Here is a 22911-nt window from a genome sequence, read left to right on the forward strand (position 1 = left end):
AAAAAGTTCCCCCTTCATAGTAAAAAGACTTATTTTACCTAATTAGGTACTGATTATGCGAATTTGCCTATTTGTTTAACTCGCGTGAAAGGTACCGTTTCATCCCTTGGTTAACAATTTACTATACTTTAAGCTCCAGTTTAGCTTATTGTGACGGAAGAGTAACTACGGAACCCTACACTGAGCGTGGCCCGACATGCTCTTGGCCGGTTTTTTAAATTGTACTTTAGTACCTATGACAGCGGTTAGAGTCTGTGCGGTATGAAGTGTGGAATTAAAAGGAGTGAAATCTCTCATGGTAGAACTGTTGCAAAAGTGTAGTGTTGTGTAGTCCGATTTCAGTAATTCTTTTTTTGTTTGAAAGGAGTTACTTCCAAGTTGGACCCATTTTAATTTCCATTTTCCATGAGGACTTGAGGGAACTCCTCATTTTTTAAAGGCACATGTATGGTGATTTTGGTGTTTTCTTAAGCAAATCGAGCATTTCCTCTCAAAAACCATCAATTTGATGAAATTGATCTGATGATGATGATTTTTTTGATGACAATTATGAAGATCTTTTTGTATGAACGTTCACCGATTACTCAGACACCCGTGGTCCGATTTGAGAATTCTTTTTTTGTTTGAAGTGAGTTACCTTCAAGGTGGTCCCATAATAGTTTTGGTTCTGATCTGATGATGGAATCTGTAGCCGCCGTGCAGGTCAGGATGTCGACGACTCAAATAAAACTTCGATTGATAATAAAGTAAAGTATAACCTTCCAAAAGGTACTGGTTTAGAAGGGTTCTTGCCAAAACGGTTCAATGTAGAAAAGTGGGTGTTGATAGTATGGAGGATGATGAAAGTGATTTGCAATATTTGATCAGTTCAAAAGGTGGTTTTAATTTAGGTGCCTTTAATTGGCCGCGTTAGAAAATATGTGGAGCGCTCCTATTGGTGCTTTTGAAAAGCCTCCGAATACTAGTCGAGCCCGACGGCTGCGTTTAGCTACTGCATTGATTTTTATACAATAGGTAATAAGTTGCATTCGAATTCAGAATCCATGAGGAATAGAGGGAACTCCTCAATTTTTAAAGGCACAGGTATGATGATTCGACTGTATTCTTAAGCAACTCAAGCACTTCCTCTCGAATACTACCAATTTGATGTAGTGCAACTGTAGCCTTACCACGAGTTTGACTCTACATATTAGCTGACGTGTTCGTAAACTTACCGATACATCTCGCTCGCACTAATAGGATGCCAGTATGAGCGAGATGCATAGAAAGTAAGGTACACTAGCGAATATGTCAGTGTCAAACTCGTGGCACTCGCAGGCTTGGCACCGACTTCAAACATATCCGTTGATAACGCATAGACTTAAAAAGGATAATATTTTATTTTATACTTTTTGAAGTCGGTTATTTTTTTGTAAAAAGTTTTTATAATGGTTAATGGGCAATTCTAATGAACGTTCGGCCAACACTGCCACCTACACAATGGTTAAGCTTGCGGGCACTTCGGGTACCTATTATCAAAGAATAATAAAGAAGTTATATAAATAAGTTATACCTATTATAAAGAAGTTATATAAATCTTTGCTATTATATATGACATATATATTTTTTATCAAATTTATATAAAGAAAAGTAGCTACTGTAGGTAAATGCATCTATAGTAATCTAAATTGTATTTATTTTCTTATTTAATCCATGTTAATTATAAAATGTAATGTTTTGAAAAGATGTGCCCCGCCGAGTTTCTTGCCGGTCCTTATTGGGATACCCTTCTCCAATTGAGGGGGATTTAAATCTTCTCAGGTCAGAGGTGTAGGGTTAGAGCCGGTGTAGCTTTATTTGACGTTCATAAGCGCATTGTAATATGCCTACTTGAATAATAATAGTACATTACGATACAAGTGCGAAAAATAGGAAATTCGAAACGAGTGGCGATAAATTTAAACACGACCGAAGGGAGTGTTTTAAATCAACACGAGTTGCGAATTACCTATTCGCACATGTATCGTACAACGTTTTACAGTACATATGGCCCTTTAAATGTTGGACACTGTAAGGCATTAAGTCCGCCATTTTTATTATTCAATAAAGATTAAATAAATAAATAGTCTCTGGGCAACGGTATCAAAAAGATAAAACCTTTTTAGACCAGAATTTCTCTGTTTTTATTGTATTGTTTACGTCATTTGTCATCAGTCAAAGTCGGCCTAAGACTGCGTTACGAAATTCACCGCAACACAATAAATCATAACATATCATAGGAAATGTTAAAATTACTTGTGAATGATTGGTGCCTTAATTAAAGTTTTCGTGGTCCCGACATAAAGACGGAAAACTAGACAGCGAAGGTACGCGCATTTCTAGGTAAGTATATAGTAGTTATTAGGTAGGTTTATATTGCAGTTAGTTTGCCTATATTAAAAATTCGTAGAAAATAGTTTAGTTGTTTTTTCGAAAAAACATCAACAAATGTCTTTGACTTGGTATTAAAGTATTAAACAAAGTATACAATACATTCAACGATTAGCCAAGCGTTTGGCTGACTTCAGACAGATCACTTTATTTACTTATTTATTTAAAATGGAAATCAGGCAACAAGGCCCATATTACAAATATCGTATAGACTAATTAGACTAATATAGGTACATATCTTATACCTTTAAACGAGCAATTCTTGTATATATATATATATATATATATTTCCGGGATCTCGGAAACGGCTCTAACGATTTTGCTGAAATTTGGTATATGGGGGTTTTTGGGGGTAAACAATCGATCTAGATTAGTCTTATGTTTGGGAAAACGCGTGTTTTCGAGTTTTCATGCGTTTTTCTTTCGACGCCGAATATGGTCGCTAATTTCGTCTTGCCAGCCACTGTCCGTCTGGTTCAGCGTGTTAAGACGCGGACTGCTAAACGAGTGTTACGGGTTCGAATCTCGCCCGGTGACTAACTTTTGTTTTTTTTTATATGTTCAAGTTTATATATAATTTTTTATTTTTTATTGTTGTAGACAAGTTTAATTTAGTAAAAAAATGTAGTTAAGATTATCACCTATACACCACCATATTACAATAAATAGTTATAACTTATAACCGAGCAAAGCTCGGTCGCCCAGGTACTAATTTTTTAACTTGAACATTATTTATTCGATAAAACAGCGTGGCTCCGTTTAATCGGCTGCTCTTGTGTTTTTCATCAGCATGCCTTTATTAACAGACAATTATGTGGAAATGTTTAATCCGCGACATATTTTTTTTTCAAAAAGGCGAAACGAAGTGTACGCGAGGTCTACAGCTCACAGAGCCACCAGCTTTAGTATCTGAGGTGTTAATTGTTAACGAAAATGTAGTCCCCATATACCTCCTTGGATATTGCTATATGAATAATACAATTTATTGTATATAAATTGGGACTACGTTTGTATGGAGAAGCGGTCGTCCACCTACCCTTTTAAGGGTCCCCAGCAAGCTTGACCGAATTTCACCTTCCCATATAAACGGAGTTTCGTTCCCATTTTAAAACTACGAGTTGGATTGTAATGAAACTTTGCACATACATGAGAATCTAGTCCTGTAATTAGTTTATATACCTCCAGTTAATAAAACAAACGAAATAGAGAGAAACAAGTTTTGTATGAAAAACTTAAATTCGCTGTATTTTTTTAGCTATGGCATCTGAAGCTACATAAACTAATTACAGGACTAGATATACCTTCCTGTTGTAAGTGTAAAGTTTCAGAGCAATTTAGCTAGTCGTTTTAAAATTAGAGCGTAACTACGTTTGTATGTAGAACCGAGCTTGCTGGGGATCCTTAGCTTATTTACCACACGGGTGTCATATGGCTTTGGCGACGAGCCAAATAGAACCGTAAGTATCTTTTGTTTACCAGTGGCTCGTCGCCAGGCGACGCCCCACGGGCTACGCATCGATCCGGACTAGCTTACTTCACGAGACTAGGCTAATTACTGTGGTCTCGATTTAGGAGCATTTCACGAAATTGTCAACCATTGTTCTGTAGTATGCGGATTTTCTGAAGATACGCATAGGAGTTTTTTTCTGTGACTGAGGACCTAAAAATGCTTAGATAAATAATCTTACTAAAAAGCTGACGAAAAATTCAAAAATAATCAAAACTTAGTGGCTCCGTCAAAGATTGCTAAGCTTAAAACCTGTAAAAATAAGAATAAAAACTATTATCTATCACAACGTACTGACAATGGTCTTAAGTGCCATACATGAATAGCATTTAAATCCTTTATGCCGATTTCCACCATTTTGAACATATTTTAAAAATAAAACGAAAGAATTTTTCAAAATTTCACAAGAATCGGTTGAGAATTGCGATCTGAAGGTCTAGTGTATCATGACAGCAAAATATTCGTTAACTATTCGATGACGTTAGGTGAGAAAACTACTCGGAAACTAAAAACCTATACTTTTTAGTTAACATGCGAGTGTGACATGCAACCTCAAACTCGTCCGTTACGAAAGATAGCTCATTTTGACAGTAATTTACCTTTTTCGTATGTTGGTAGAACTGGGTGGTATAGGTGGCCAAATTACGAAGTACAGCCCATGTGGGATCTTCGAGCGTATTAAGATCACCACTTAATTGGTTCGCGTTATATTTCGGTTGAATAAATACAGTGGTCGGCAACCTTTAAGCAGCCAATGCACATTGTTTATAATTTGCAACTTTATCACTATATCTGATAATTTATTATTATGCAAAGAGCACTCGACAATGTCAACGACGACTGACAACGACAACAATTGTCAACAAATACCTATTTTAAAGGATACAAAAAAAGTTCCCGACAGCGGCAGTACTCTCAAGTTCAAATGCCGCACGGACTTGCGCTTGCCTTTTACTTGATAGTAATACTTTTCGATAATGAAAATCTACAATCAAGCTGTTTAAAAATATGCACCCTTTCTTCGTGGTTCGCGATACTTATATAGTAAATCTGAATAGACCATAGATTAAGTACAGAAGGTGCAATTATAATATGTTAACGGCACCAATCATGGAACGTTTAAGAGAAAATTTGGAGTGTTTTTGTAATTTCACCGACACCTGTAAAATTTCTACCGCTTTACGCTTTAAAAGTTGAATGTCCAATTCGTCCTTTATGTTTTCTATGTATTTAATGAAAGCTACTGCAATTGGTTTCAATATTATTAACCAATAAAAACTGTGGTTTTTTGTGGCGCCATTAATTTTCAAAATAACAAGTATCAATGAAAAATTAAACTTAAGCATCTCTTTGGCTCTTGTTTATGGTAAAATGTTGCCAGCGATTAAAAACTGATGGTAAATACTTGTTTTACAGGATTTGTCTATACCATTCCATTACTAGTGCCGGTTCCATTATAGGGGTGTTTACTATATGTAGTACTACGAACAAAATCGATGTTTGTAAGCGCGGGGCCACGAATCATGCTGTCCCTGTCATGTCATGTTATGTCATGATCATTTGCGTTCCGAACGCGCCGACTTCAGAGACGTAGACCTGATATAAATTTTATATACAAAATAACCAGGAAGGTTCGCTGGCCGCCTGTTGCCGACCCCTGAACAAGAATATTATGTATCCGTTTTCAAACGCGCTAACTGCGGGCGAGTGTAAATTCAAATATGACATTCGTAAACGTTTCGAAACCTAAACTCAATAGTTAAATTAGTCACTCGAGAGTTGTCGAGTGAAATGTTGCGTTTGTAGTTTCGCCCTCAGGTGGCAATTCCATTTTTTACATTTTCTAACATTTATGAAATATTTACTATTAAATTGTCTCTAGTTTTGTTTTGAATTTTGGCTTAAAGTGTTTTAAAGTACAATAAAATCAAGAATCTGACACTATTCGTTAGGACCGACAAAACCTATGCTGGCGCCATCTGTAAAATACTTCGACCGGTCAACCCCATTTAAAGTGCAGTAAGAAATAGTTCAGACGTACAAGGCCACGGCATGTCGCATGTGCTGCTGTCAGAGAGGAGTGCTGCTGTATCTCGGTTTTAACCAATTTTTGAGGAGAGCAAGAAAACGTAATTTGTAGGTATTTCCTCTAAAATATATCATCTGTTTATGCCATTGTACTAAGGGCGATAATATTCAGTTTAAGCAGAGCTTACTTTTTGATATTTTTAGATATTAAACTTTGTACAGGCAAAAATAGTTTTCTGTGTAGATTACTGCCCGAAAATCTCAGAAGCATTCTACACAAATTCAAGTATCTCTTGTTTAGCTTTGAAATAGCAAGCACTTTATCTTCTTAAATACTTCACATATTTGGTTCTTCACTCAATAACTTTTCCAATTTTCATGCCACTCTGAAGAAAACGGTATCAAATGAAAGCTAACCGTAAAACATATTTTTATTTTTCTTATTAGACACTGTTTGACAAAAATCATTTGAAAAAAATTCCTTGTCTTTTAAAAAACTGCCATCCTCTGACCTTCTGACACATGTGAATTGGTACCTATTTCATTGAATTTATTACATTCTAGAAATTATTATGTGACATGATGACAACATTCCTTCAGCAAACCCGTTTTAAGTCCTCGTGGATGGGTGGTGCAGGATCATGCTTACGAACTTTACTGTTCTTATAGTCCCATTTGACAGACGTGTTCGATAGGAATGAGGCTGGTACGTGGTGAGAGCTCGTGAGTCCATAAAAATCTCACACAGGTCGACCTAGTCCCAAATTCAGAAAAAACTTGTGCTTGGGGTATTAGGCGACGATACACAGACTTGTATAGATAAATTTATACTTAGGTGCATAGATAACATCCATAACTCGGGAACAAATATTCGTGATGAACAAACAAATAATTGCCCATACCGGGACTTCAACCTGGGACCTCTTGCTTTGTAAGCAGGGTCACTACCGTCTAGGCTAGGAGACAGTTGAATTAGACTTTAATTGATCGGTTTTATATTATTTTTATGGAGCTCCCGATATTATTAAAACAATATAAAAGGTAATCATGGTTTATATACCGGTCAATTTAAGTCTAGTGAAACTAACCGTGACCGTTAAATTGCTTATATCGGAAGTTTCGTAGTAATAATATAATTAGATCTCTCCATTCCGTATTACCTATTTTTTATATAGCCGTATCGATCTAAAACTTTGCTTAGGTATATATTGTTTACCTTTACCATCGATGAAAATACAATAGAAATAGAGGTATACCTAATAAAGGTAATCGGTGGATCTATTCGGTTGCTATTTTTTTTTTCATAATCCATAACTCCCGCGGGAACAATATAGGCCTTTGTCCTTCAGTACGCCAGCATGAAATAAGATCTTTTTCGAGCAAGTGTGATGAAAATGAAAATTATACATAATACGTATGTGATGTGTACCTATGTGAAACACCATGGATTACCGTGTTGCAAATTGCCTCCAGCATGGAACTTTTCATCAAAGTAATTGTTTACCTACCTGTCTTGATCTACCCAAAACGCTTAAGTACAAGTGGATCAGGAGGACGAAGATTTACTTCCCAGCATTCAGCGGAGAGAAGTAGGCTACGGACCGAAGAACGATGGATAGGCTTGACTTATTCGGTCAATTTTTATCCCTAGGTACCTAATAAGACATTGTTTGTAGATTTACATAATTATTATGTCGTTAATTCCCTGGAAGATGGGCCGCGCGTTGGTATGGGACGCCACTTGTGCTGACACGCTAGCGGCTTCCTACCTTCCATCGACCAGCAGGCATGCTGGTGCGGCGGCGGACACTCGGGAGCGTCAAAAGGTAGCCAAATATAGCTGTCTCGGCGCTCAATACGAATTCGTTGCGTTTGGCGTCGAGACACTTGGTTCGTGGGGCAGAGGGGCACAGATACTCCACAAGGCGCTGGGCAAGCGGCTGAGGGAGGCAACGGGCGACCCCCGCGCGGGCAGCTTTCTCGCACAGAGAATTGCAATCGCAATCCAGCGCGGGAACGCTGCCTGCGTGATGGGCACCCTACCAAGGGCGCAAAATTTTGATAGGTATTTTTAATTTTTAGCTTTAGTTATTTTAATTGTAGTTAGATTTAGTTTATTATTCATGTTGTGAAATTTTTGTATTTTAATAAGTATTGTTAACTCATTATTATTATGTTAATTATTAAAAAGTTGAAATAAAATATACGCTTTTTTTAATTGATCGTTCGCTACATTACAATATTTTTTCAGGTCTTGGAAGTAGGTATCCAATATAAACAATACAGTTGGTATTTTGTTTTGTAATATAAGTATAGTTTATCTATGTGTACAAAAATTATGTGCACTCAAAAACAACTCAGCAAGATGTATCCTGTAGAATACTTTACTTGCCTCTGTGCCGCCGCTTCTCGAAGCTCATTATGATATGTTACGCTCTTCATGCTTGCTTTGCACTGGCCACGTAAAGTGGTAAGTAGATATGCAACGAGCGATCTAAGATGATGGGATTACATCTTAGCCGAGATGACCATAGTTAACGAATACGATAACGAAACGCTTTCCGTTCTCTTTCTCTTCCATTTTAGTGAGATAGAGATACATAGCTACGTCAGCACAAACGATTGTCATCTTGAGTAGGCCCCCAGTTCAGTTTTTGATGCGTGCTGAAACTGTTGAAAAAATATCGGACTTCAGGTAGGCATCGAGTAATATTAGTAGGTACTCAGCTATTTGACCATTATTAAGGGTTTTGCTGTACATACTGGCATGGCATCCACGTTAATGTAAAGTTTATTGCTTGTTCGATACTCTAAAACTTCTCTTTTACTCACTCTTTTCTCTTGGCCTCGTACCTATAGCTTGAACAAATAAAGTAGCGGTCTTTATACGCCGGAAGATCCCACATGCACTGTACTTCGTAATTTGATGATTACCACCCAGGTCTGCCAACATGCGAAAAGAATTTAACTATGAAAGTAGTGAGCTAACTTTCAGAATTGTCAAGTGTCACGTTGCGCAATACACTCGCATATTAACGTAAAACGTATCGTCAGTAGTTTGCTCGATTAACTTTTTACATGACAAGTGTCAAACTGAATGTCATCCGAGTCTAGTTACTTTGGAATAATCGTATCTCACCCAATTGTGACATTTTTTTCTTCATAATCAACGTTCTTAAAGAGGTTTTATCTTCATCGTCTTTGGTGATGTTTTGATTCGATGTTCATTTGAATATCATCCTTAATACTTTATCAATTAGGTCAATATTAAATTGTGTTGTATTTCTACCATTTTTAATGCGAGGGCTTGTAAACATTTTAACATGTTTATGATACTACTGCTTACTGCTGATGATGGCTCCACAACGAGTAGTAGATAGGAAAAATCAATGATATCATTATAAAATAGAAAATGAAACAGTCATTCTATTATGCAGATTGATTAGTTAAATACTTGAACGGCACTTATAAAATTAGAATAAATAAATGTCACTTATAAATTTAATTTAATGAATTTCTTGAATGTATAAGTTTACTTCTGCTCGATATTGTCTGGACCGTATAAGTCATATATATCTAGCACAGATGAAATCAACAATCAGCTACTAAAAGTTTGAGCTCACTCAATACCATATTTAACAAATTTACATGCCTACATTTTTTTCATCATTTCGCTTCGGTATAATGTGCAAAACACGTTTATTAGTTTTTTAAATAGACCATAATAAAATTAACGTTAAATAAAAATATTTGATGACCGGTTTATTGATTGAACATGAACTAAAAAACTTAGTTCTCTCTCCTTATCGTTAAGAAGGTGGCAGAAAAAATCATAGACCTCTACGAAGATGGGAAGACGACTTCAAAGCTCTTGCTGGTGCCACTTGGCGGAGGAAAGCCCATGGTCGGGAACTTTGGACAAACTTGGGGGAGGCCTATGCTGGAAAGCAAGACAATCTCGACTCCGATGTCTGAAACTGAGCATTGATATATAATAATAGTTTTTAAACTAATGATAAGTGAAACTAGGAAATAAGATGTTTATTATATTTTCTAAACTAGTTAATAAGATTGTTAAATAAAGGCTTATTGAATTGAATTGAATTGAATCGTTAAGAAGAGATTATCGTCAGTGTACTCGTACTAATATTAGTTTAGTACCTATTTTACCTCAATCCCACTTAAATATGTTCATAAATCTTAGTGGGAATTGTCTCAGGATGTAGGTTGCACTTATAATTTAAAAACCAATAAGTATCCTCTTTTTTGTAACATCTGCCTATGTCTGCTTTTTTCCAAAAATAAGAGGAAACGAGCTTTTGTGGTTCGCCGGAACGATATACCTAATATTTGTTACTCTCGACTTTCGGAGACACTCGGTTAAACTCGTTTGCATGTATGTTAAAAAGATAGCAATATTTGCCGTTGTATCTTGTAGATATATTCAATTTAACCGGTTAATTTCTTTCCACAAACACAAAATAAAACTAATTTGCCATAAACTGGTACCTCATTAGAATAGTTCTTTAACCGGTAACCGCAAGCGGAAACGAAAACCTTTTCGTTCCCGAGTAATTGTACAAAAACGGTTTAAAAAATAAAACGGTTTGCGATCCCTTATAAATACGATACGAAACGTAAACGTGAGCGACACTTTGAGTAAACGTACTTATAATTTACACTCGCTCTTTGAGTTTCCAAAACGTTCCGCTTGGTGCGCTGTTCAAAATCCCATACAAAATGAGACTTAACCTAAACGCGAAAGTTACGTTACGCTATCGAATGGAAGTTACACTAGAGGTACTGTAGAGGAAAACATTCGGACGTACGAAAACAGATTGCCCGAGTCAATATGGAGACCTTCGCTATCGCTTCGGTCAATAAATATCATTAGGTATATTATTATCAAGGGGCTACCCGCGGTTTTTATCGATTTTTGACTAGTTTTTAGTCGTTACTCCTATATTTGCACTATAGATAGAATTATAAGACAAACGGCTATCGGTTCTTCAATCTTTTATCTCCATTCTGGTCTGCCGAATTTTGAAAGAAGTAAACACTTGTTTTTTTTTTTAATATTTTTAAATATTTGTAAATAACGTCAAAATAACAGTTTTTTTGTTACTCGATTGCTGTGTAGGATTTTACATGTACAAAATCTACACATTTGCGTTCGTCTTTGACGTCTCTAAAACTGGTCAGAGATTTAAATTTTAAACTAATTAACACAAAAGTTATGGCCAGTAAATCAGTTTTTTGGCCTAAAATTGTTCAATTTTGATACCAAATATCTCGAAGACAGTGATTTATGAAGTAAATATGGTATACTATATTGTTTACAGACGTTGCTGTTAATATGATAAGCTACAAAAAACATTAGAAAACTAAGCAGTTAAACAGAATGGCCGCTTTTATCATTTATCGCGTCATGACACGATTTTTATCGGTACAATACGTAAATGGGTGAGATTGTATGCAGACGCTTTTATACCATCGTGGACGATATATCGTCGAATAAATATAAAAGCGACTGGGTGTTCCCTAAAAAATCTCATTCCTCTGGCCATACACATTCGCACATTTCGAGATATTTCGTTTTATTAGCATCTCATCTTTCCATTTACAACCAAAACTGCTAAGCGGAATCTTTTAGGAATTTGTGAATATGTATACATAGCCAGGGGAATGAGAATAATGAGATAAGAGACTACCTCGACAGAAATGGGTGCCTTTCATCCCTTAGTTAACGATTTACTATTGGTCCCCCGCTGTGTCGTGTCGGTAAATCGCGTCGTGACACGAAAATGAATAAAAGCGGCCAATGGTTACGTTTGACGAGTATGACTAAGCTATTCTACTAAAACATCTAATCTAATTACTAGTTATTTCTAACTAATAGCCTTCTAAGGCGCAACTATACAAGGAACAAACATTAAATTTACCGTCGAAATTTTAACCTACAGTATAAGAAATAGAGTTGATTTTGCTGTGTTTAAAAATAAAACAACAAAACAAAAGCCCGTTCTGGTTAAAAATAGTTTTTTGTGCGTTGGAGAAACAAACATACCTACATACTTTCACATAAACGATATCTACGACCGTTCTAAAAATTACATTCTTTAGTAGATTGTTAACCAAAGAATGAAAAGCATCCATTTCTGACGAGGTAGTTTGACGCTAGAACGCAGTGAAAGCGCCAATAGTCTGAGACTGAAATTTTGCCTTTTTTACCCGACTTAAGCAATCTACTTTTTAACTAGAATACAAGGAATGTAAAACACATGCATTAAAAACACGGCTAAGTATAAACTTAAATTTTAATAAAAAAATTAGGTAAAAATATCGTTATTCATGGAATGGGGAGTTAATTATCAGAATGGAATTTGTACAACAAATCCATATAAAACTAAAATATTAATTGCTTATCGTAAAAAAAGGAAAAAATTGTACTTAGAAAGTACAGTGCTCCAGAGCAGAAACGTATCATTTTCTGCGCACTTTTTAGAATAAAAACAGCCCACTTTCAGAGCATGGGAAATGAAAAATCAATAATGAAATAGGTACAAAGATAATCCACCACATGCTTCGTCAAAACACATCTGTAATCCGCACAAGCATCGTCACAAACTTATTCTAGGTTAATACTAAAACAACCCATAATTTCTGCAACCAACTTCGTCAAAAACATCTAGAAACTAACGCCCATCCCCTGCAACTATTCGGCCCGAAAGTTCAGCCGCATTCCCACATTTCCCACGCTGTATGGCGATGGAAACCTGTTGGACCAGCCAAGACCCAGAGCGCGGATCATTACCCTTCTCCCGTAAACGCCGTATTACTTTGTAGGATTATACACAACATCATCCCAGTGTCACATAATTCATTAAAGATATAAAACATCCCACAGACCTTACGGATCCAGTCACCCGTAAACATCGCGGGGACTGGATCCAAAAAATTTAACGCATAATAAGTAATAACATTACTTCGTAGGATTTAAGTGATATGGTGCCTGGTTAAAACATTCTATTGAAGGTCTCACGTTAACTACGTCATCTGTACAGGCATATCAAAATAATAAAATTACAATGTTGGATAAAACTCATATCATCGATAAGCTCACTCGATGTTGTTCAGATAAAATGAAAACTACACTTGAGATCCGTGGTATCAGCTGTTTCAAGGTTATCTGTGTTATCACGGAAATTGCATTTAAGCCGAGCCCTAGCAATGCGATTCTAAACACGTTTGCAACTAATGCGCCATGAAAATGAAGTACATTTAGAGTATTATGATACATGTATAAGTCTACATTATTACAGTTGAACAACTATCATCCATTCTCTCACAAAACCTCAGACATTCACTGCACATAGCCGTCCATCGCCACGCAAACATATCACAGTCAGTAGCTGATGTCAAGAGCTCATTCAACAGTGTGAGAGCACGAAGAAGTGGCGAGTTCCTACGTGACACAGTGCGAGCCGCCGGCACTGCCAATAAGTCGCGTCGGCGGGGCCTTAGAGCTATTCTGGGAACATCAGGGACAAACACTCGTACCAGACTGCACACCAGAGGGCCTACCGCGAACCACGTTCGACGTGTTGTCTCCCTGTCACACTTACGTACGAATTTACAAGTGCGACTGAGAGGCAACACGTCGAACGTGGTTCGCGGTAGGACCTCAGCTTTGGACAGTCTGACATACCTTATTCGCTGAGTCATGATCACAGCAAACCTTGTAAGTAGTATACAGCGTGTATTTTTGATAAAACCGCAATCAAAGGGTAATTAGTTTAGGCTTTAATGAACAAACTTTCATAGGCTTTATAAAAAAAATATTTCGCCATATAAAATAATTCAGCATTGGAAGCGCTGGTGGCCTAGCGGTAAGAGCGTGCGACTTGCAATCCGGAGGTCGCGGGTTCAAACCCCGGCTCGTACCAATGAGTTTTTCGGAACTCATGTACGAAATATCATTTGATATTTACCAGTCGCTTTTCGGTGAAGGAAAACATCGTGAGGAAACCGGACTAATCCCAACAAGGCCTAGTTTATCCTCTGGGTTGGAAGGTCAGATGGCAGTCGCTTTCGTAAAAACTAGTGCCTACGCCAAATCTTGGGATTAGTTGTCAAGCGGACCCCAGGCTCCTATGAGCCGTGGCAAAATGCCGGGACAACGCGAGGAAGAAGAAGATAAAATAATTCAGCAAGCAAACTTTGTTTTAACTCAAAACGTCGCATTGAATGACGCGACGTCACAACTGCCACAAGTGATCACAATGCACGAAATACATCTCCGCTCGAAAATTCACAAAAAAATCAATATGTGGGGCAAAGTAATCCGATGCAAATTTTGAATTGTTTCCTTATATACAATTGACTTTAAAATTACGATTTTAAATGGTACATTATTTTTTATTACGTTCATATGGATTTGATTTTGTTTTTTTATGGTTGGTGTGGTGAAAATTGTTGTGTTTCACTCGGAGGCAATGTTTGTTTAACCCTCGTGCCTTGAAACCCTCGCAACGCTCAAGATCCCGCTTCTCGAACCACCCTCGTGGTTCAATTTTGTAACAGTACGCTTGCTCGGGTATCAATATTAGCACGAGCGTTGGAACAACAACTTTGCCGCCTTGTAAAACAAACAACTATTATTAATTACGGAAGAGTGGTGCCTCCCAACACAGGCAAATAAATTGCTTACCGGGAGACACCATCCCTTAAATTATATGTACTGTTTTTTTATGAAATAAAGAATTTTGTATTATGTAGCTCAGAATGGTATTAAGTGCCATAGACCCTGCTGACACTTTAGTACACCAATTTCCACCATTATGAATTTTCTGAAAAACGGAACGATAGAACAATTTTATGTAACCACCGAACCTGCTCACAAAATTTCACGAGAATCGGTTGAGAAATGTGACCTGTAGAGAACATCCGGACATACAAAAGCATTTTTGCCCAAGATATAATGGAGACCTTCACTAACACTCGGTCAATAAAACAGAGGGTCTAGGTCTATATGTCACTGTCAAAAGTGGCGTTTTGGTTTGAAGGAACGTCATTTTTGACACTGACATATCCGATCCATATCGTATCTAGACCTAATATTTGACGTATCGTAAAGTACGAATCAAGCCGTTATTGAGCTTACTGTCACTGTGGGACTTACAATTAGTCAATTTGTGTAATACTGTTGTATAATATTCATTTATTTATTACTCACAATTGTATCCTGTTCGTACACTGTTGTATGTCAAATGCACCGTGAGTATTATAAAGTTTTCACTTTATAAGAGTACATTACGATACAAGTGCGAAATATAGGAAATTGCCTATTCGCACTTGTATCGTACAACGTTTTAGAGTACATATAGCCCTTTAAATTTTCGACATTGTTACGTAATGTCCTAATTATCGCACTAGTGCGGGAATGTGTGTAACTTCGTGACACAGTACATTACGATACAAGTGCGAAAAATAGAAAATTTGTAACAAGACCGAAGGAAGTGTTTTATGTCGACACGCGTTGCGAATTATCTAACTGCACATGTATCGTACAACGTTTTACAGTACATATGGCCCTTTAAATTTTCGACATAGTTACGTAATGTGCAAATTATCGCACTAGTGCGATAAAGTAGCACCATATGTACTGTAATAGTACATTACGATACAAGTGCGTAAAATAGGAAATTTGAAACGAGTGGCGATAAATTAAAATACGACCTAAGAGAGTGTTTTAAATCGACACGAGTTGCGAATTACCTATTTGCACATGTATCGTACAACAGTTTACAGTACATATGGCCCTTAAAATGTTCGACATAGTAACGTAATATGCTAATTTTCGCACGGTTATAATTAGTGCGGTAAAGTAGCACCATATGTACAGTAAAAAACAATATTAAATATTGTTATACACAACAATTTTTATATTATCTGGAAAGGAAAATGTGAAATAATCAAAATAGGTATTATTTTCATTAAATGCCATTGAATCATAAAATTACGGGGTAATGAAAAATTCGTGCCTGAAATACGGCACAACCCGTAAAATACGGGACGTCTGGTCGGTCACCCTAACCACACCTGTCCAAACTCCAAAACATTTGACCGACCCGGGCCCCTCTACGACGTTACGAGCCTACGCGGCAGTACCGCGTAGCACCCCGTCCGTAGCACCCGCTACGGCATGGTCACAAAATAACGTAAACAAACAATTGTGTTGTCGATTTTAGGTATGTCTGTTTACATTATTAAGCTATTTTTTAGTTGTTATCACTTAACAGCGTAATTTGTAAGTTTTGGTTTGTGGGAAGCTTAAGTAAGTGCTTTGTTATAGTGTGAAGTTTTAAAATTAGATTTGAATGGGGTGCGTAATAATATTGCCTAGTTTTGTAAGGTTTTATACAACTCGTTTCCAGCTTAAATAGCTCTGTACAGCTTTTTATTTAACTTGTTCTTCAAAAACCTAGTTATTGTTTTTTTACAAGCTTTTATTTTACTTGCAATGTTTCTATGTTTGTACGGGTCAAATCTTGCAAGTTAAATTTGACCCACTTCCCGACTTCCAGTGAAGGTGAAAATCTGCATAATAATATATATGTAAGTACGGTGACAATGCTATATTATGATACCATTGAGCTGATCTGATGATGGCGACAGGAGGTGGCCATAGGAACTCTATGATAAAACAAGGCAAGCTAGTTGTGTTTGGGGTGTTTAGAATTGTCTGGATGAGTATTAGTTGCCTGTGGAAAGAAATAAAGATAAGATAAAGATAGTTTATTATTCAAGTTGGCATATTACAATGCGCTTATGAACGTCAAATAAAGCTACACCGGCTCTAACCCTACACTTCTGACCCGAGAAGATTTAAATCCCCCCTCAATTGGAGGAGGGTATCCCAATATGGACCGGCAAGAAACTCGGCGGGACACATCTTTTCAAAACATGAAATTTTAACAGTACCAAAAATGAAATTTTTTACAGTAATCATTTCCGTATAGGGCATGTTAATCGCACTTCCATATAGTTTCCTGGCTTAGGTCTAAAGATAATTTCCGGGGTAAAGATTAATACCTTTGTGAAATATTAATTAAAATCCATTTTGCTGTTGTGTAAATGAATACCTTTAAACGAGCATTGTATATATATATATATATATATATATATATATATATTTCAGGGATCTCGGAAACGGCTCTAACGATTTCGCTGAAATTTGGTATATGGGGGTTTTTGGGGGTAAACAATCGATCTAGATTAGTCTTATGTTTGGGAAAACGCGTGTTTTCGAGTTTTCATGCGTTTTTCTTTCGACGCCGAATATGGTCGCTAATTTCGTGTTGCAGGCCACTGTCCGTCTGGGTTAAAACGCGGACTGCTAAACGAGTGTTACGGGTTCGAATCTCGCCCGGTGACTAACTTTTTTTTTTTATATGTTCAAATTTATTCATTTTTTAACTTTTATTGTTTTAGACAATTTAATTTAGTAAAAAAAATTAGTTAAGATTATCACCTATACACCATATTACAATAAAAAGTTATAACCGAGCAAAGCTCGGTCGCCCAGGTACTGAATACCAAACTTACATGCGTCCACCTTCACAAACTCTGCATTAGGAACATTAGGACGATTACAGATGTGACCGTCTGCAGAGATAACAGACCTCTTCATAGAAATGTGTTTGCTAGGGGGAAAATATCTCTGCAGTTGACTGTAGAAGTCGCGGGAAGTTTCCTAAAATTTGGAAAAATTATCGGTAATTTTGAGAATAATTCACAAGAAATAAAGTTTCCATTTTGGAAATGTTAAACTTTTTTTAAAACTACGTCGGTGCCAAACTAGCACTCGGCCATCCTGATGCTAAGCAGTATTTTTAACCTATGTATGTACAGTCGAGTTCCTAAATATGTATAAGGCGGGCTGTGCGAATCATTGACGATCCCAAACTCACAAGCGATATTGAACCTTTAAGTCTAAGGAGAGACTTTGCCTCCTTGTGTGTGTTCTACCGCTTGTACAATGGGCTGTGCTCTGAGGAATTGTTTGACATGATGCCAACGCCACTTTCTATCACCGCACCGCTCGCCGTCGGCAGGGTGTTCATCCTCACACCTTAGAACCTAAATGGTCGTGTACTGTGCCGTAGAGGAATTTCCTCCCGCGGACGCTCCGGCTGTGGAATGAGCTCCCTTCCGAGGTTTTCCCGAGGGTCTACAGTATGGGGTTCTTCAAAAAAGGAGTGTACAGGTTTTTAAAGGGTCGGCAACGCGCATGTAACACCTCTGAAGTTGCAGGCATCCATAGGCTGCGGTGACTGCTTACCATCAGGCGGGCCGTATGCTTGTTTGCCACCGTCGTGGTATATAAAAAAAAAACATTTCTTCACCTTAATTCATTGCAATATGGCGAGTTGCAGGCGTACGCAACTCCGATCGCGTTGCCAAAATATGGAAATTTTAACATCAGAAAGGACGATATAAATCGCGCCATTCACGAAGACGCGTGCCTCTGCCTTGACTCGTAATGTCATGTTGTTAAAGGTTAGATTTGACAAATCTGCGCGTCATCGTGGATGACACAAACTATACAAAGGCTTAAATAATGACGTAGGTAATAACTAAAAATTATGAATGTTAATTTCCTCTATGTCCTCTTTGAATTGCTGCATTTATCTATGATTGAATGTTTTATTTATTCAGGGTGGGTATACTATAAGTACATAAACTTACTATCGTGAGAAATAGAAGTATGAGTTTAAATGTTTGCACTTGCGTACTGTTTCTTTTAATACATATTTTATTCCAAGGACTTCATATTTGTATTGCATCGTATGTTTTAACTGCACTAGCACAACTGCTGTGTTATATTTTTATAAATACTTGCACCATCCCACTAGTCGGGGTTAACTGGTTAAACCTGGAGTTACCAAGGTTACCGGTACAATTTGACATTGGGTTAACGGTTTAACTGGTTAACACCGGGTTAGTGTTAGTGGGATGGTGCCACTTTTTGATATTTAACAAATTTAACACATATCAGTGAACGAATAAAAATCAAAAGTTTTAATCATGTATCAAAAGATGGCAGTAAATTTAATGTGGCTACAAAATTTTCTTTTACTATCCATCTCTATTTCTAATTCTCTTTGCCCCTTGTCAACCCTTAGGTAGCGGTAAACCCCGTTTCAGGCAACTAAAATCAGTATGAAATTTTTGTACACAAAATTTTGGTTTATTCCTTACGATGGAAATAGGTATTCTCATATAAATCATTCCCATTCGTCTGCGCCTCATGTATGGCGGCGGTCACGTGGGGCGGAGACAAATAGGAATACATAAAAAAATAACTAATCTTTGTGAAGCAACCCTATTATTTTTATTTTTAAATTCCATATTAATTTAAATTGTGTTTTATTTTATTTAATGCATTTATGTCTATTTTTTAATCCGGTAGACTAAAATGACAGATCATGTGTTGCTGCTTTTTTACGTCTTATAAATAGTGATGTGCTACAACCGGTACTAACCGAAAATAAACTATTGGGAGTTACTATTTAGTTATATAGGCATGTAACACCATTTTGAGGCATTTAGAAAGTTTGTATCCAGGTCTAAACACAATATTTCTAATATCTAAAAGCGATTTTATTGTAAGATTAAGTCACCTCGAAGCTCATAATGCAATTATTAAATGTTTGAGTGGATTAGTAGTGAGTAGATTTTATTTATTGTTTACTTTCGATCATGTAGTGAGTAGATTTCATTAATTGTTTATTTTGAATCTAAAATTTATTTAACATTTATCGGTTATTCACAAACCGAAATCAAAGATTAGCACTATGTGTTTTAAGCTAGTCACATTATTTCTGCGCATGACATTTGTGGTTGTCATTTTAGTCTACGGAATAAAAGAACAGACTATAGTTATAAAATGTAATGTTTTGAAAAGATGTGTCCCGCGGACTTTCTAGTCGGTCCCATATTGGGATACCCTCCTACAATTTAGGAGGGATTTAAATCTTGTCGAGTCAGGGGTGTAGGGTTATAGCCGGTGTAGCTTTATTTGAAGTTCATAAGCGCATTGTAATACCTACGCCTACTTGAATAATAAACTATCTTTATCATTCACTGTCAAAAACGGACAGAAAGTAATTGAAAATCGTAGAAATTTATCGCAGATCGCGTGTCCCTCTAACCATAGACAATTAGACAAGCAGACACGCGGCCTTGTTCATGCCCCAGTTTTACTAATCGAATAATGTATACCTCTGTATCATCAGCACTGTTAAATGACTGTTTATATGCTTTATTGCCAAGATATAAGACTCACTAATTGGACAGTTAAGTTGTTGCTAGTAATTTAGGGTGAACCAGTCTGTTTATGTTTACGACAATCACAATATAGGCTTTAATGTTGGCAGAATGTTGAATTGAATTGAATTGTTATGTACATGTGTGACATTTATTATGTTTACCTTTTCATATGATTGTCATTTTGATTAAGTAGGTCTAAAAAATCGGCTAAGAGCTAGTCGGGCAACTGTCATGCATGCTCAGTGTAGGGTTTCGTAGTTACCATTCTGTTAGAACAGGCCAAACGGGGGCTATTAAGTATCATGTACATTACAAGCATAGGGAATACGTTCACAGCAATTTGTACGTCTTTTTATTCAGAAGTAAGTAAGTAAGTTAAATATTCTCTATTGCACCAACAATTATACATTTAATATACATGTAAAACTACAAATACAGTTTAAAGGAAAATAGAACCAGCAGGCGGCATATCAACAGGCGGTCTTATCGCTAAAAAGCGATCTCTTCAGAAGATTTTTTGCAATAACTCAGAAACGGCTGGACCGATCATGTTCGCTATTGTTTTAATTGAAAGTATTTATTAAGCTTTTGTTTCACGTTTTTTTTATATGTTTTGGTCAATGGTTCGAAAGTAAAGGGGGGGGGGGGGGAACACATATGTTCTTCTTTCGGAGCGATTATTTCCAAAAATAATACGTTCTGTTGTCAATGTTGTCATGTATGATTCATGTATCCATGCTAAATTGCAGCTTTCTAGCTCTAACGATCACGGAGCAAAGCCACTGACGGACAGACGGAAAAATGCCTCCATTGTACTATGGAGTAATATTCCGAAATGTCAGAAGTAAGAGTCAGAAATATTTGGCAGAAACGGGGGTGATGAGTGAGCGAGGCGCGCGGCGCGGCGCCGGCGGCGCTCCGTTCTACGCGCCGCCGCGGCGGAAGACATCCGCCGAGATCATCAGCGAAGCGCGGGCGGCGCTCTACGGAGGTAAATCCTACACAAGACACATGTGCAGTGAGTTCAGGGGGCCTACCGCGAAAACCGAAATTCGCCAATTGCGGGGACGTAATTAGAGTGACTGAGAAAAATGCCCGCAATTGACGAACTTCGATTTTCGCGGTAGGCCCCCAGAGGGCCTACTGCGAACCACGTTCGACGTGTTGCCTCTCTTCGTACATAAGAGGGACAGGGAGGCAACACGTTGAACGTGATTCGCGGTAGGCCCTTGGGTCCTTCTCCGCTGAGCACTGAGCGGACGGCCGTGAGTGCCTAGAATCGCGGATATTATTGGTATTGAATTGTTTTTTTAACAAAAAAAGGAATCGATGAGTTCGATCAAATAAAACATTATGTATATATAATTTGTGCACATTTATAATGGTGCGTTTTAAACCTAATAGTTTCGTATTTTTTTAGAAATGTTATTAAGTATTAGCAAAACAGTCTTTAATGATAAGTTACAATATGAGACCTTCCATTACGATTATCGCCTTAGTTATAATGCGTTTCTTAGCGAACCCTTTTTCATTTCTTTTCGCTCCGCACGACATTGTGGAGGTGAATAAAATTATATCCAGTCACGCGATACTAGATGGCCGACTCTGTCAACAAATTGATATGGTTTGTCTTATTTTGATACGAGTACCACCAATAAGTGCGAGCGAGATGAATTCTGATTGTATTTTGTGAATCAGCGTTAGCGGCTCACGTTGATCCCTGCAGCTGCGCACGCTCAAGAGTATTATCCTCTTCGCCGCCATTGACTTGATATAAAGTCAGTACATTTCGTGCCCCACACGCCACGACTTCATATCAAGACGTAGTTTTGGTCAAGTTTCTATACTAGACAGCGAGCCAGGAACAGATTTCCATGACCAATTGTCTCCCGGGCGAAAACTCGTATAGTGGTTAACGACTAGGTATGATGAACCCTCGTGGACGTTGGTGGGTTGAGGAATGGCAGCCATAGGAACACGTAAAAATAAACTAGTCATGGCCTCCCGTTTGATACTTTGTCAGATGATACCTAGTTCAGATGCTATTGTTAATTTCAAAAATCGTCAGCCGGTTGCATCGCGGCGGTAAGAAAGTCAGCTGGTCGCATGAACATGTAAAAAATAATTGCTTTCCCTTTTTATGGTAGTAATAACAAAATCATGAAACTTTGCATGTAGCATTCCATCACCATCAGGCGTTTCAAATAAACCAAATAAACGGATTATGCAATTTACACATTACGCATACTTTGCGAACATAAAGTGGTAAGGCGCGTATTTTTTACATATTCATGTGGATAGCTGACTGTCTTTCCACCGCGAGCAACCGGCTGTAAGTTTTTTTTAATTTAGAACAGCATCTAAACTATCATCTGAATTATTTATTTATTTTGTACTTTAGTACAGCAGGGAGGCGATTACTGACAATATATGTACGTGCGTACGTGCAATTTTTGACGTTGCGTTGATGACACTTTATTACTTCATTGACGTGGCGGCGAAAAGGTTACATATATTGATTTGTGGTTTGTATCTGTATTTTGTGTATTCTAATGTGCAACTGGATGGCTTGGTTCCTTTGCCTTTCTTAGTATATGGCATCTTTTTCAGTTTATACCTTATCAAATTGTGAG

The 22911-nt window shown here is 37.3% G+C and overlaps 1 protein-coding gene across 2 annotated transcripts in view; it reads left to right on the plus strand.

Moving 5' to 3' along the window:
* The first annotated feature begins 1700 nt into the window (after positions 1–1700).
* LOC133529038 (armadillo repeat-containing protein 2) overlaps positions 1701–22911 on the plus strand; it is a 45231-nt gene continuing 24020 nt past the window's right edge. The window contains exons 1-2 of one of the 2 annotated variants that reach the window (XM_061866629.1): positions 1701–2361; positions 21147–21269. In XM_061866629.1, the coding sequence (XP_061722613.1) occupies positions 21158–21269 (112 nt within the window). In that variant the 5' untranslated portion in view covers positions 1701–2361; positions 21147–21157. Of the gene's footprint in view, positions 2362–15829; positions 16195–21146; positions 21270–22911 lie in introns of those variants that run through there. The other variant, XM_061866628.1, reaches the window with a different exon arrangement.

This window comes from Cydia pomonella, chromosome 20 (assembly GCF_033807575.1).
Source record: "Cydia pomonella isolate Wapato2018A chromosome 20, ilCydPomo1, whole genome shotgun sequence".
NCBI classification, from domain to species: Eukaryota; Metazoa; Arthropoda; class Insecta; order Lepidoptera; family Tortricidae; genus Cydia; species Cydia pomonella.